Source organism: Lodderomyces elongisporus, chromosome 6, assembly GCF_030384665.1.
Source record: "Lodderomyces elongisporus chromosome 6, complete sequence".
In the NCBI taxonomy this organism is placed as follows: Eukaryota; Fungi; Ascomycota; class Pichiomycetes; order Serinales; family Debaryomycetaceae; genus Lodderomyces; species Lodderomyces elongisporus.
The window spans coordinates 455,697-471,743 of NC_083678.1; the positions used below are offsets into that span (position 1 = coordinate 455,697).

General features: G+C 36.6%; 7 protein-coding genes across 7 annotated transcripts; 4 read left to right on the forward strand and 3 right to left on the reverse strand. All coding sequences in view use genetic code 12, as the record gives it.

Annotated features, from left to right (window-relative positions):
- Positions 1-1,468: 1,468 nt before the first annotated feature.
- PVL30_004647 (uncharacterized protein) lies at positions 1,469-3,166 on the forward strand (the record flags this gene model as incomplete). The annotated part of the gene is made up of 1 exon (XM_001524742.2): positions 1,469-3,166. One exon carries the CDS (start codon positions 1,469-1,471, stop codon positions 3,164-3,166), a length of 1,698 nt encoding a protein of 565 aa, XP_001524792.2.
- Positions 3,167-3,337: 171 nt separating this feature from the next.
- Positions 3,338-5,251, reverse strand: SPB4 (ATP-dependent rRNA helicase spb4; the record flags this gene model as incomplete). Its single annotated transcript, XM_001524743.2, has 1 exon — positions 3,338-5,251. The coding sequence occupies one exon, from the start codon at positions 5,249-5,251 to the stop codon at positions 3,338-3,340; it is 1,914 nt and encodes a 637-aa protein (XP_001524793.2).
- A 481-nt stretch (positions 5,252-5,732) lies between these two features.
- On the forward strand, positions 5,733-7,127 carry DEG1 (pseudouridine synthase deg1; the record flags this gene model as incomplete). Its single annotated transcript, XM_001524744.2, has 1 exon — positions 5,733-7,127. The coding sequence occupies one exon, from the start codon at positions 5,733-5,735 to the stop codon at positions 7,125-7,127; it is 1,395 nt and encodes a 464-aa protein (XP_001524794.2).
- Positions 7,128-7,276: 149 nt separating this feature from the next.
- Positions 7,277-8,014, reverse strand: dot2 (ESCRT II complex subunit Dot2; the record flags this gene model as incomplete). The annotated part of the gene is made up of 1 exon (XM_001524745.2): positions 7,277-8,014. One exon carries the CDS (start codon positions 8,012-8,014, stop codon positions 7,277-7,279), a length of 738 nt encoding a protein of 245 aa, XP_001524795.2.
- A 1,133-nt stretch (positions 8,015-9,147) lies between these two features.
- On the forward strand, positions 9,148-11,133 carry PVL30_004651 (uncharacterized protein; the record flags this gene model as incomplete). Its single annotated transcript, XM_001524746.2, has 1 exon — positions 9,148-11,133. One exon carries the CDS (start codon positions 9,148-9,150, stop codon positions 11,131-11,133), a length of 1,986 nt encoding a protein of 661 aa, XP_001524796.2.
- Positions 11,134-11,274: 141 nt separating this feature from the next.
- Positions 11,275-11,787, reverse strand: PVL30_004652 (uncharacterized protein; the record flags this gene model as incomplete). Its single annotated transcript, XM_001524747.1, has 1 exon — positions 11,275-11,787. The coding sequence occupies one exon, from the start codon at positions 11,785-11,787 to the stop codon at positions 11,275-11,277; it is 513 nt and encodes a 170-aa protein (XP_001524797.2).
- Positions 11,788-14,175: 2,388 nt separating this feature from the next.
- PVL30_004653 (uncharacterized protein) lies at positions 14,176-15,711 on the forward strand (the record flags this gene model as incomplete). Its single annotated transcript, XM_001524748.2, has 1 exon — positions 14,176-15,711. The coding sequence occupies one exon, from the start codon at positions 14,176-14,178 to the stop codon at positions 15,709-15,711; it is 1,536 nt and encodes a 511-aa protein (XP_001524798.1).
- Between the last annotated feature and the right edge of the window lie 336 nt (positions 15,712-16,047).

Genomic DNA, 16,047 nt, shown 5'->3' on the forward strand with positions numbered 1-16,047 from the left:
AACATTGACAAATTAGAGTGCTTTTGTTTTTTTATGAGAAAACATGTGGGTCAATACATGGGTCATAATTTGAACTGACAACGCTTTTATTATAGAGCAAAAAGTTTTGTTGTATGATTGTAGGTAGATATCTTTACTATTTTTAAAGTATAAACAGTTGACCATTGAACTGAACTATGGACTAAACTCTTGTAATTTTTAGCTTCTTTTACTTATTTTATTTATTTTACTTGTTTCGCTTCCTTTTTTTTGCAATCGTTTCGATACAATTTTAGTAACTAAACTGTGCAAACATAAAAATATCAGATCAACAATTACCCATCTTGATTTTACACATTAAGTAATTTTAAAAAGTCAGTGTTGATAATGCAAACCAATTTTGTCACCATTTCAGTTTCAAATTTTATTTTTCACAGGTCTAGTATTGTCTGAATAATATAGACAGATAGATAGATAGATATATATAGAATAAATGTTTTGATTTTGATGTTAAGTAGTTTTTACTTATCTAGCGTTTTGTTTACAGCAATGTAAGAAAACAAATTGGAAATAGAAACAGGTACCAATTGTAATAAAGGTTATTCACTTTTAAATATCTAACATGTTTGTTAATTGAACCAAAGAACAACTAACTCTGTGGCGTTTACAAGATATATATATATATATAGGTAAAAGGGCAAGTCAGTTGTATAGTTGTTTGCGACCTCGACACAGAATCCATTTCTCTTTTCCTCTATTTATTCTCTGGCTTTTCTTTTTGTATATATTCAATCTGTTTCACACCAAGTTTCATCGCCGTTTGATGTTTAAAACGAAATATCTCTTGCAAAATATCATCGTCTAAATCCAAGGTGAGAGCTACCAAGTATACGCTTGATTTTTGCAGATATTATATATTGTAAAACAAACATTGGATGGTACTATACTTCAAAATATGTTCAAACTTGTTTCATTGTTGCTTCAGATGAAAGCTTCCCATTTACCTCTCTATTGCTTTTAACTAAACTTCTCTGTATAAAAGGAAGGGAAATTGCGAAAATGGAAGGGACGGAAGGGTCCTTTTTGTTTAGCCTTACCCTTGCTCTGCTCTAAATTAGGTTCCAACTCAAAACCAACTGTTGATTTTTTGTTTTCTTTTTGATTTTTTCAATTTTCTTTATCCTACTACTACTACAATTGCTTGGATATATAAATTGCATTCTCAAAGCAAAAAGCCTATTAGAAGAAACAGAAGATAAAAGAAAAGTATAACTACACCTAGTGTGTATTTTTTTTCTTTCTCCCCATAATTTATTTAATCCTTATAAACAGCATAGTGAATCAAACAAAGAGTTCTTATTGTGAAATTTTCAAACGGAATTAATTAGCTAGCGGTGTTACGTTTCTTACACTAAACCACACACACACACACACACACACACACACACACGTATATACACGCACACACACATTTGCGCAGACGATCAAAATGTTTTCTCCACTAATTAAATTAAACCACACTCAAACCATATATGATCGCAATTACCTGCACAAACGCACAAAGAAAAGACACCGTCTTTTATCATACTTGAAGATGGGTTTCGACAAGGATACAAAATACGATAGACAATTGCGGCTATGGGCTTCTGCAGGACAGCAGAACTTGGAGAGTAGCTCAATCTGTCTCGTTAATGCTACAGCCACTGGTTGTGAAATATTGAAAAACTTGATATTGCCTGGTATAGGCAAATACACAATCATAGACGACTCAAAAGTAACCAACAAGGAACTTTCATCAAACTTCTTCTTAAAGACAAGCGACATGGGCAAAAAAGTCGCCGACTGTGTTAAGCGCAATTTGGGTGAACTAAATGCAGACGCTAAAGGTACCGCGATAACCGACCCAGTAGAGAAAATCTTATCGTTTGACAAACTGGGCAACTTCTGGGACAGTTTCAACTGTGTCATTGTGAGCGACTATATATCATGCCTCGAGGAGCTTATTCAGATTTTGTGGAGCAAGAAAATTCCACTTTTGGTGGTCAACACTATTGGCTTTTACGGCTCATTAAACCTTTTGGCAAACGAGACAACCGTGATTGAGACACACGATCCTTCTAAATTATACGACTTGAGAATTGATAAACCATGGCCAAAATTGCGTGAATATGCCGACTCGTTTGACTTGGATCTGCTCGATGATCAAGAACATGCGCACGTCCCATATATAGTAATCTTTATCAAGGCGCTTTACCATTGGAAACTGCACCATAACAATAACCCCCCGCTGACATATGCAGAAAAGAAATTATTTAAAACGTATGTCGAGTCCCTTTCGCGAAACATAAATTTGGAAACAAATTTTATTGAGGCGGTGCAATCGTGTCACCGGGCTTTCCAAAAGACTGAAATACCTGAAAGCATCAAAAGTTTACTAGAATTGAGCGATGCGAAAAACTTGCAAAACTCATCACCCACATCCTTCTCTGCAACTACATCTCCATCATCTGACTGCACAATATTTTGGGTATATATTGCAGCATTGAAGGAATATCTCAAAAACAATGATAATATTTTACCTCTACCTGGTAAGCTTCCAGATATGGCATCCAATACAGAAAATTATACAACACTAGCAAAGATATACCGAGATAAGGCGCTTGAGGACCAGTCAACATTTGCAAATGAAGTTTACAAGATCCTCGAAAAACAGAAAAAACCAAAAACAATTGTTACCAAAGAGTCCATTGCCACATTTTGTAAAAATACACAATTGCTTTTCGTTACAATTGGATCCAAAAATCTAAACTCGCCAAAACTTATTGAGCAATTCGAAACTGGCTCATCGAGTGAAGTGTTGGGGATATATTGGGGAATCCTTACCTACAACGCTTACATTAAGCAATACAACGAGGCTCCAACGATCAAGTACATGGATGACTTTATTAGGATATACCATGATGAGATCAATCCATCTGCACAGCAACCATTGAGTGACACACTTCGAAAAAAATTTGAAGAGATCCTTACACATAACTCGTCTAATTATCACAACTTGAGCAGTTTTATGGGCGGAATTGCAAGTCAGGAAATTTTAAAACTCACAACGGCTCAGTATATTCCATTGGACAACTTATATGTGTTTGATGGAGTCACATCAAGTAGTGAGCGATTTAAAATCCAATAAATAAAATTATAAGTTACGTATCTTTACAAATACACACACATGCATACATCTATATATATATATATATATATGAGTTATATATATATAAGTTATACATATATATTACTTCCTCACATATAATGCTCGTGAATGAACGAAAATAAAAGTATTAAAAGGAAATGAATAATTAGTCTATAAGTCATCAAATGACCCCTGTAAAACTCCTCCACCTCCACCTCCCCCATTGCTCTTCTGCTTCTTCTTATTCTTCCTCACCAAATCCTTCCAATCTTCCTTCACCTCCTCTTCATCCAAACCGCCACGCTCTTGTTCTGCCTCCAATTGTTTTTCAATCGCCTCTCTTTTCCTTTTCATCTTTTCCTTTCTCTCCAGCTTTGTCTCTCTCTTCTCTGTCTTACTAGACCATGCTTCATTCTTCACCTTCAACTCTTTTCGCCTCTTTGCATTCTCGGCTTTGGCCAATTTATCCTTTTCCAAATTCTCCAATCTTGCCTTTTCAGCAGACTTGTCCAAGTATGCATAAGTATCCATGTCAACAACCTCGCCAAGCCAACCGTCTTCAGGCATCTTCTCATTCTCAATATATCGGGACTCTGGCATCTTGGGTAAACGTAAAAGCCCGTACATCTTGGCAATGGCAATATAGTCAAGAGATGCCAAACGGAAAATCAGACTTGCAATGTGCTTTGAGTAATATCGAACAAACCCAACATACGATTTTACTGCAAGTTCATGACGTGCTCGATCTTCAAGCATGTATTTTCGCAACTTCTTCTGGAATTTATTATGAAAACTGTGGTTATCCTTATCTTCGGGTGGATCAATTTTCGTCATAAAGACGCTCTTCACCTCCATGAACCCAACGTAATCTTCCTCTTGGGTATCATTGTTCAACATGACAATTGCTCTACCAACTTTATTTGCTCTTCCTGTTCGACCACACCTATGTAAAAATACACTAGGGTCCGTGGGTGGATCGATTTGAATTACTAAATCCACATCGGGAATATCGATACCTCTGGCGGCAACATCTGTTGCCATCAAGATATATTTCTTACTTTCATCATTACCTTCGGTGAATTTCTCCAACGTGTTTAACCGTGACTTTGTTGTTAATTGACCATGAAGCGAAAAAAACAGTAAAGCAGAGATATCAATATCGTTTGCACTGGATTTACACAATTTCGATAACATTTGATAGAAATGTTTTACCGAGGTACAAGTTGGGAAATAAACAATTGCCTTTTTAAACTGGTTGTCTCTCAACATCTGCAACATTGTAGTCAACTTATGTTCTGGTTCAATCATCATATAGGACAACTGCAACGATGTAGGAGCATTGTTTTGCTCTCCAAGAAAGTTTTTGGTCTTGACTTGCAACTTAACAGGGTTATTCATTCCAGTTCTAAAAATGGTATCACCTGCAGCTGATATGGTAGCTGAAAAAAGTCCTGTTCGTCGTTGTTTTGGTAACATTTTCAAAATCTTGATAACATCAGTTTCAAAAGACATATCGAGCAATTTATCTGCCTCATCCAAGATTACAATCTCCAATGACGAGGTTTTTACTATTTGCAATGACATAAAGTCTAGTAAACGTCCTGGCGTTGCAATTAGGATTTGCGGACGGTTTTCCTGGTAGGAATCGAGATCTTCTCTCACATTACCCAAAAAGCCAACTAGTAATTGGGTCTTTATCCTTGGTTCATAGCTGTCTTCTTCTGGCAAGAGTTCAAGAACTTTGTCAAAAACCATTTGGATCTGCTTCGCAAGCTCTCTTGTAGGAGCCATAACAATAGCAAGCATGTGACCTCTCTTGACAGGCTCTGGTTTTTCTTCGCCCTCTGGTACTTGATATAATCTTTTTGATACTTTTTGAAGTACAGGAATGGCAAATGCAAGTGTCTTTCCTGATCCCGTTACTGCTTCCACAATGACATCTTTATTCCCACTCAATAACGGAATTGTTGACGCTTGGACTGGTGTCATAGTTGGGTAGTTTAAAGAACGAATGGCATCTTTGAGCCAAGGCTCTAAATCGACACGTAAATTCTCCCATAAAAGCGACCCTTTATTTGTTTGCATACTCGTGTTTTTATCCTTTTTCTTTTTTTTGATTGAGGAATGAAAGTAAAGTTTAAACAAACAAATAAATGAACAAATGAAAAAGTAAAAGGGCGTGGTACGAGTAAAAGATAAGACTATTCAATTTGTGAGATGAGATCTAATAGCGATGGAGGGTTTGTTTAGCTGAAACGCCAGTTTGTGTTGCAAAGGAGAGAAAAAAATGTATACAAAAAAAAAAATGTAGAAGATGTAGAAGATGTAAAATATAAAATGTAAAATGCAAAATGTAATTAAAGAAAGAAAGGAAAAAAAAAAAAATTTGTATCTTGAATAATGAAAATTTAAAAATCAATAGATCTATTTTCTCTTTGTATAAAGTCTTAAATTTTGGCTTGGTTTTAACCATAGTTATATGAAGAAAAGGTTGGGGTTATTTGGAAACCTCATTTCAACTAACCATTATAGAACAGTAAACAAAGTTTATCTTTCAACAAGAATCATGTCCAGTGTACTGCCGATTGACTATACAAAATGGACAAAGAAGGACCTTATAGCCAAAATAAGAAAACTAGAAAATGGATCGGTGCCAGGTGCAAGTACAAGTCTAGACACTGAAACTAAAACTGAAACTAAAACTGAAACTGAAATTGAAACTGCAGCAAAGCTGGATCAAGAGCAAGTGGGGTTACTTTCTACTGAAGGAACAAACAATGGCCAAATTTTAAATTCATCCGATGATCAGCTTCGACCAAAAGCCAAGGCGAAGAAAAGAAAAGAGTTTGACTGGAGTAAACAGAATATGCGTTTTGTTGCTATAAAGTTTGCCTACTTGGGTTGGAACTACAATGGTCTCGCTTTTCAAAGTGACCCAACACCGTTACCTACAGTTGAGGAAATAATTTTAAAAGCACTCGCAAAGGTGAAACTCATTCGAGAACCAATCGAAGAAGTAGAATACTCCAAATGTGGAAGAACTGATAAGGGGGTAAGTGCCATGAATCAAGTTATATCGATAAAGCTCAGATCAAACTTGACACCACAAGAGCAACAGGATCCTGCATTTGATGCAAAGGAAGTTGACTATTTCACCGTTATTAATGCGAATCTTCCAGCCGATATCAAAGTCCACGCTATATGCTTACGACCACCAGAAAATTTCGATGCAAGGTTCAGTTGCAAAGAGCGTCATTACCGATACCTATTTAGAAAGACATCCACCCTCGACATCGATTTGATGGCTCAAGCTGCCGAATACTATGAAGGGCTGCATGACTTTCGTAATTTTTGTAAATTAGATGGGTCGAAACAATTGACAAGTTTCGTAAGAGATATAAGGAGGTCTAAAATCATTCCGTTGGACAGTGATGGCAATCTTTACTGTTTTGACTTGATTGGAAATGCGTTCTTGTGGCATCAGGTGCGTTGCATGGTTGCAATCTTGTTCCTTGTGGGTCAAAAATTGGAAAGTCCTGAAATTGTTAAGGACTTGATGGACGTGACGAAATTCCCAACAAAGCCCATGTACGAAATGGCCAATGATATACCTTTGGTGCTTTACGATTGTGTCTTCCCTGAAATGGAATGGAAGAAGTTTGATTTGGAATACAAGTTCAATAGACTCCATACTTCTTTTAGACTTTTGGCATATGAGCTTTCCATTCAAAATGAGGTCACCAAGATTATGGAAAATGTATTGTACGCTGATAAACGTGAGGACGCGTTCAAACTGGCAAACTTGAAAGCAACGCCATTGGGTGATGGTGTGGGTCGGGCATTTTCTGAGTATATTCCTTTAGGCAAGCGCCAACGTACTGATGATTATAGAATTATTAATGCTCGCTGGTTGGAAAAAAAGGCAGCTAAGAAAGCAATGCTTGGTAAAGAACAACTTTAGGACGAGCTTCACTTTCAATATCGCCACACCAAGTCAAATAGTAATTCGTGGAATATGAATGTAAATGTGTGTGTGGTTTTTTGTTTTCCTTCTTTGTCCTTTCCTTTTTCCTTTTTCCTTTTTCTTCTAGTTTCGCTTTCAATAGATAATTAATTGGATATCCACGATGGCTCCCAATATTGTGGACCATCTTCGCCTTGTAAGTCTACCCATAGTATCCCATTCATTATCATCTCGTTAATAACATTTTCGCATCTTACCTTGTCCCAATGGAAATTATCCTGAATCAACCTTCTGGTAACAAACCCACCAGTAAATTCACACAACTCGTAAATTTTGATCTGGTCCTGGGATAAATTGTCCAAAGATGAGAATTTTAGCCATCGAACCTTGTTGATCACGAGTATCTCATAGTTTTTGCTTCCCATTGAATTCAACAACTGAACAGCTTGCTCAATATCGTTTAAAGTGATATTCAAATTCACGTCCAAAGAGGTGAGTGCATTGGCAATGATGGTGCTTTGCAACTCTTTTAGTGGAATAAGTCCTCCGTTTAAATCTCTTGTTGCTTGACAAACTTCCACAATCTTTACACTCAATCCAACAATGTAATTGTTCGTTGTTCGTTTCCCCATCAATTTACTCTTTTTAGATCCACTATTGCTGTAAAGTAGTAAATCCAAAGGGTCCATTCCAATCAGCTGAGAGATCTGGTTGAACTTGGCTCGAAATTCAGCATTGTTGTTGATCTCATTGCTGTGTTCGTTTACAAAATTTAGTAAAGCAGAGCGAAGCACTTGAAGCTGTGCAGATAATTGATCTGAATGTTGCTGTCTCAAACGGTTGCCAAACTGCAAAAATGCATCTCTATCAGAAGCGTGATTCATTTACAAATTGTTGTTTTTTTTTCTTGAAATTTATTTGTTTAATTGGCCTCTTTTCTTTCTATAGTTGTTCAAGTGATGGATTCTTTACTTACAACCAAAACTATTGTATTTTTTTCATTCAAAGCGAATAATGTCATTTTCTCTTTTCAACTGTCAACTGTGGCGCGCTTGAGGAGAGAAAGAGAGAGAGAGAGAGAGAGCTCTACATATACTAATCAAATCTAATTCTTCTTTCTCTTCTCTTTCTCCCAAGGTATATAAAGATGAAGAAAAATCACTATCATTTCAGCCATGGTTTTTATGCGTAGAATATATATATATATAGATCACGAGTAGAACCTAATATCAGTAATTTAAAGTCTACTACTCATGAATTAAGCGTTGATAACATTGATATAGAGATGTTAAATTTTTTCTTTCTTTTCTTTTTTTTGATTTATTCTAATTTTCATCTTGTAGGAAGTATGGAGGGAGGGGTACTCCGTAATTAACTTAGGAATAAAGGCACGTGAAGTCTAGTACCTTTTTTCACATGAAAATTGGGACACGAAATGTAACATCAATAATTGGTAGCTCTGGGTTCTGGGCTCTGGGCTCTGGATTCCGTGTTCCAGGTTCTGGTAGGAAATGGAAGAAGAGAAAAGTGGGAAGACAAAAAAAAAAGCAGACATAGAGACAGAATTTACCAACACATAAACACCCATACTTTGTCACACACACTCTCTCTCACACTCACTCTTTCTCTCCCTCTCGTTCTCCCTCCAAATATTTGTCTGCCCCGCTTTTTCTAGCTTTTCACTTCCCCCCACCCCCCCCCCCCCCACACACACACACACCCATAAAACTATTTCAAATAGCTCGGCTAGTAAATCAGGGCTTGTGTATCCTCTTTTTTCTTTATAAAGAAAATAAAAAAAAGGTAAAATTAAAACTATCTAGATACCTTTGAATACAATTTTGCATACTTTAAATACCTTTTTCTTTTAATTTTGTTTTCTATAAACATCAACAAAACCAAAAACCATCTCAAGCCAAAGCTTCAGCTGCTACATTTTTATTCTCAATTGCAGTTTCTGTCAATTTTTAATACTATTGTTACTATTACTATCATTTTTCTTTTTTGATGTTATCAAATGACAGTTGAAATCCAAGAAAAGTATAAACCGCAAGTACCGCGAGAAGTCGAGGTCAGGCTTGGAAAAGGCGTGGCAGGAACATTGGCTATACCGCATGCGTTTGAAGCAGAAAACCCTTTTGAAGACAACTTGGTTCCAGCGACACATAAAGTGGCATTAATCTTACATGGCCAAGGTGGCCACAGAAACTATGTTTACCAAAAGCATTTGGCGCATAGGTTGGCACATGACTTGGGTATGCTCAGTTTAAGAATTGATTTCAGAGGATGCGGAGACTCTGCAGATAATGCTGATGCAAAGGAAGGAAGGGCCTTGCTGCAGGATGTTGAAGATATTCAAGCTGCCGCCGAATTCATCAAAAGTGGAGAACTAAATGGTCTTGGTATTGACTTGACTTTGAGTGCAGTCATTTCCCATTCACGTGGTGGAGTCGCAATGTTTCTTTGGGCTTTAGAACAAGATGCCTTGATGAAAAAAGGTGATCCAAAAGCAATAATTGTCCCAAATTTAATCAATTGTGCTGCTAGGTACACATCAAAGACAGTATTGGAAAGATATAGTGCCTTTGTTGACTATGATTACATCCCTGATGTTACCACATTTAGATATGGGAAATACATCAAGCATGATTTGTCTGCAAGAGAAATCATCACCTTGTCTAAACCCGATTTCAGCCTGTTGACATCGTTATCAAGGGATTGGTCGTGTCTCAGTATATACGGATTGGAGGATGCAATAATTCCACGCTACGATAGTGCGAACTTTGCCAATGCTTTGAATAGAGGACCATTGTCGCATACCTTGAAATTGATTCCTGATGCTGATCACAATTTCTTTGGCCATAAGGAGATTGAACCAGATGACGATTTGTCCGATGTTAACCCTTTGAACTTGCCCTTGAAAGGAACTAATAAAGTCAATTACAATTTCCTTGTTTGCGACTATATTATAGAATACCTTTCACCACAAAATGAATTGGAACGGTTTTTGAGTTCAACAAGCGAAATCGGTAGTGTACCAAGATGGAAAAACGTTGAAGGTGTTAGCAATTTTAGAGACACGGGAGGTTGGAGAATCCACAATCCAACATATAAATTGACTGATGGAGATAGCAAAAGTGATGATGCAGATCATCATGTGTATTATGTGAAACCCAACTACGCATTTAGGTGTGCCAATGTTGCTGGGCTCACTGAGCGTGGTCTCGAGACAATTCAAAAGCTTGGTATTAAAGCCATCTTTGATTTGAGATCAGATGGCGAAATTGCCAAGGATGGATACCCCGAGAATTTGGCCAATTTTGGCATTGAAAGAATACACGCACCTGTGTACTCTAACGATGATTATTCGCCGCAGGCTATTGCAATTAGATACACCAATCTCATGACATCCTGGTCTACATATGTCAATGTTTATGAGGATATGCTTGAATTCGGTGTTGACTCGTTTAAGACTGTGTTTCGTTATATTTTGGAGCAGAACAAGCCTTTTTTGTTTCATTGCACTGCCGGAAAGGATCGTACTGGAATCTTGGGTATGTTGATTTTACTTCTCGCAGGGGTTGATAAAGATACAATTGGCAAGGAGTATGAGTTGACCACCATAGGGTTGAAACCTGATCACCCAGTACTCAAGAGCAAGTTTATTGAAACCGTTACAAAATTGAAGGAGAAATTGGGCGGAGGCGAGGCTAGTGATATTGAAAATTTGATTTCTCAAGGTAGGAAAAGTTGGACTTTGGAGGATGATGGGTTCAACAATTTGATTAGTTCAAGGTATGAAGCGATGTTGGCAACCATCGCCCATTTCAATTCTACATATGGAGATATAATCAACTACATGAGGGATAAGTTGGGTTTCAACGATGAAGAGATTAAACAGATTTATGAGAATTTGGTTGTTGTGGACCCTCAGAATTATGGGTTTGAAGTTAGCTCGAGCTTGGTTTGGAATCATAGAAATGTCGGACGCGCCAAGTTTTAAGTATCTTTGTATGGTACATCACTAATTTATAGAATTGGACATTATTTAGAATTAAACTCTGTTGTTTTTTTTACTCCTTCTCCTTCTTTTTCTTTTTTTCCTTTTTTCCTTTTCCTTTTCTTTTTTTCCTGTATTTTTCCATCACATTATGGGCAATGGTCGATGTTTGAAGATCATTTTCGCTTTAATTATATCAATCATTTGTACTTTTTCTGTAGACTCAGATGCATCGTCTTTATCTTTGTCATTTTGATCATCTTCCAAGTTCATCCCATTGGCACCACTTAAAGGGATCTTTAACAAGCCCAATGGAGTATCCAATTTGACAATATTTCCAATCAACCGTTGGCTCTTGCCTATGAAAAGTGTCACTTTACTTTCGTCCTTTTTGTCAAACTCTAGATGTCCAAATTTTACAGCATCGTAAATATCATCGACTGTGATGTATGGTGAATCACTGGTTTGTGGGGTTTGTGTAGTACCAACTGGTCTATGATCTGGTAAGTTTAATTCACCTTGTATTTCAAGCACAGCTAGCCCATGTGGGGTCATTACTGTTGAGAGTGAATCGTTTCCTCTCGGCAGTAATCCTTCCTCTGCTTCTATAGTGTTGTTTGAGCATATAGGTGTGCAATCAATTGTAGCTGTTGGCATCGTTGTTGGGGGTAGTAATTGTTATTGTTATTGTTGTTGTTGCTGTCAAAGTAGCAGTGTATCTTTTAAACGAATCATTGAAAACATCTTGTGACGCGTATGTATTGTAAAGGGAGGGATGAAAGGAAAAAAAAATATTAAAAAATTGAAATTAAAATAAAAAAAAATTAAATTAAAAAAAAAATTAAAAAATTAAAAAAATTTCAAGATTTCAAGAGAGTGAGAAATGAACTTGATCTGATAGCGAATATTATTATTTTTTTTCTTCATCAATAGACATTTGGCAAACGTCATGAGCTTGAAAGTTCAAATGTAGAGTATACAATTGTCAAAGTGGACTAAAAATAGTTGAAACTTGAAAGAAAGTTGCACTAGCAATATATATATATATATATATTTTGTTGTGTGCTTTTTAGAGTAAAAAGTGGTTAAATTTTCACAACAAAACCTTGTAATACTAATGAGATGAAAAAATTCTAATAAAGATTCGCTGGTGTTCATAAAAAAGATGCAAATGTTTAGAAACTCCACAGTATGCTATATATCAATTGAATCAAGCTGGAACATGTGGGCCAATCATTTCTGCCATCATCTCATCTTAATGATGTCAGTAACTGGTATCATTAACTACCACAGCATTTGAAATACTTTTTCTTTAGAGGTAGTCTTGAACTATTTCGTATAGTGACAAATGAAATCATCATATTAAAAGACGGTGCATCTAACTGAATATTTGAAATTACCCAAGAACGTATTTCAATTTACATCGTCTATGGATTGTGGATTGTGGCCCGTATATTTCAAATTTTCCCAAATCACAATTTTTCAATTTCTTTTCTTTTCTATACCATTATGTTGATGTTGTTGATGTTGTTGTTTTTGTTCCTTTTGTTTTGTTTTGTTGGGACTTGGAAGAACAAAGAGGAAAACAAAAGCATGGGAAATTTAACTCCGTAAGTCGCATCAACGGCTGTCAATAAAATCCGCACAGTGCATCCTTATAACAGCAGTTTCAAACCCCTGGTTTACTTTTTTTTTATTGTCTCTTTTCTTCTGAATTTTTTCTTCCTTGTCAATCATTGTAGATAAAAAAAAAAACAAAATTACATCCGGGAAATACTAATAACAGTCAAGAGAGTTATACTTTTTTTTGGCGAAAGAATAGCCCGTTTGCGCTTGAAAGGTTAAATGTATGCATGTAAAACAAAGAAAAGTTTCAATAGAAGAAAGACAACAAAATTTGAAAAAAAAAAACTTATATTTTTCAAGATGAAAATGTACATCAGAATAAAAGTTTACCTTTAATCTTAAATATGATATAGGGGGAAGTGAATAAGAGAAGCAAAGGAAGGTTTCAAATCACAAAGATTTAGTATCATTCCCTAGACTTGACTAACCTCGCCGTTTTTTCGTTGTTGTATAACTTCTTTTAAAGATAAATTATCCTTTTTTTTTTCTCTGCACATTTAAACTTCTTCGCTAAACATACCTTAATGTGAAACTCCGGAAAAGAGAGGTATTGACCAATCATGAAATTTAGCTTGTTAGTGTGTTGATGTAGTTGTTTGTTGTTTTTTTTTCGGGTGGTTAGGTAGACTAAATAGGAAAGTGGCATTGTTCCGGGATATGCAAGTGCTCTCAAAACATTCCTAATTAGGAAAGGTTATTGCCCTGTAAAACATCACAAAAACGCACAGACACACAATTAATGCAATACAATACAACAACACAACAATACAACAAAACAACAATACTATAATAAAGTAGGTGGAAGGAAAAGAAAAGAAAAGAAGAAGTTGCAAAAGAATGAAAGAAAGAGAATTTTGCATTATCACCCATCATGACGGAATTATACTGCAATGATAATGTTGAGGATGATGCATGATTCAAATTACGCAAATGCGATGGTTTACACAAATAGGATCAGATGATTTGTTGGGTAGCAAGTGATTGCTCCTTGCATAGGATGGATTACTACAAAACTTCTTCATTTCAATGTTGCAATGCGGTCTAAAAATTTAGAAAAAAAAATACAAAAAAAAAAAGGGAAGCAAAAATCTGGATCACGAATATTAGTACATACACACAAGGAAACTTATATGCATCAATGTGAATGAACATGTATATGTATTTGTATATATATATATATATATATGGGTATATACCCCTCTTTGACCCAATACTGGTCCCCTCCCCTCCCCCCTGCTTTTTTTTTCTTTTGATCTTTCCTAGAATGTGATCCTTAGAGCTGAAAGCATTAATCCCAATAAACAACAAGCACGGACTATCATCAATCAACAAGTCGCTTGAATATTATTACAATTACTACCTGTACCGTTATTCCACCCCCCAACCAGTAACCAAAACCCAGCAACCACTACTATAGTCATGACGTTGACATTGCCTAATATACATGAGTATACAGCTGTTCATGGGCTAATGAGACTACTACAGCACCAAAACAATTACCCAGACCCTGGATCCGGTGCACACGTGTTATCAGCACAAGCCAGAAACCTTTTAGGCCCCAATATACCAGATGTGATGGTTGGTTACACGGTTGCAATGCAATATAACCTATTTGGTGACTACCCATTTACCAAGGATATAGCTCCGTCGGCTGTCTTTACTGCATTGTTTGGACTTGTCTTGGTGGCACACCTCACCATTTTCACCATCAATTACTCCCGTGGCCACTATTTTTGGCCCCAGATTGGCTTTATCGTTTACGCTATTTGCAGGCTATTAGGTTTTGCTTTGAGAATAGCATGGTCTCACGACTTGAGTAATACGGGTATTGGTGTTACCGGTGAAGTATTTTTGATTCTCCCAACTGTATTGCTTCCCAGCTATAATTTAATATTGGCGCAACGTATATTCACGTGGAGACATCCAGTAGGAGGCTCACGCAGACTATTCTGGAACCTTATGTTGACGTTGTACGCAGTTGTTGCCGGTGTAGTTGCCATGACCATTGTTGCTTCGACTTGTATGAATATATACTTGTTGGGAGCACCAAACTTTCAAAGGTATATTCACGTTATTCAGGCCTCATCGATTTTGATTATTACCTACTCGTTAACGGCTGTTGCTTTGATTGCGTTGGCATTTTTCTTCAAGCCAACCAGAAAGGATGAGAATTTGTGCACCTACCAACCATGGTGGATCGAATCGTTCTCGCCTTTTTACTTTGTACGCAAGGGTGAGCCACAAGAGGCAGCAATGAGTTTCTTGAAGAGGAATCACAACCACCGTTTTGCCATTAGAGTCATTGCAGCAACACACCATCATTACAAAATGGTTAAGGGCCTTACGACTGAGCGTGGAGACTTGACGCATAACACATCAATGATGATCATTGCTGCAACTACGTTGATTATCCTTATTGGTGCCATTTTGCGTTCGGTGGTGTGTTTCCAAGCGCGTATAATGTACGAGCGTTCGGCCGTGGGATCAGCTGCGATGATGTATGTATGGTGGGGAGGCCTTGAAATCGTGGTTAACATTTTGTACCTCGTCGGTAGAGTTGACTTGAGGTTCTACAGACCAGACAGATTGCCCAAGCATATTCAACATATCAATACTGCAGAACAATCATTATATCCATCTGAAATTGAAAGTACCGTGGATATTGATGAACATGGTAGGGTCATTGAATCTGGTAATCACAGCATAAAGGAAGAAGATTATGATACCGATAAGACTGACGAATCAAGAAACAGCAGTGACACTGATGAATTTTACTTTTATGATGGACCAGCTGCGGGAGGTGAAGATACAAGTTTCAGTAGTCCCGAATCGCAATATGTACCAGATATAAATGGGCAAAAGGGTTCTCGAGCATCACAACTCGCGCGCAAAAAACCTCAACTTCCATACCCTAATAACGAAAAGTCAGATGCAGAATCTGATTTCCAATTCTAGTTGCTTGTTTGTTTTATTGCAAGAGTATGCTATTTATTTATATTTTCATTTTTTTCTCTTTATGTATGTAATATTTTTATAGAGCAATTTACTAATGATATCGATGATAACCATGATAAAGATAACAACTGTAATGCATGTTGAAAGGAGGGAAAAGAAAAAGAAGAAAAAGAAAAAGTAAACAATACAAAAAAAAAGGTAAAAAAAAAAATTGAAAAAAGGGTAATGGACATTTAAGTAATATAAAATTATTTGATAATGCGCGCGCCGCATTCTCATCGCAAATTAGAAAGATCAACTTTCACTACACCTTTCCAAAACCTTTGTTTAAATCTT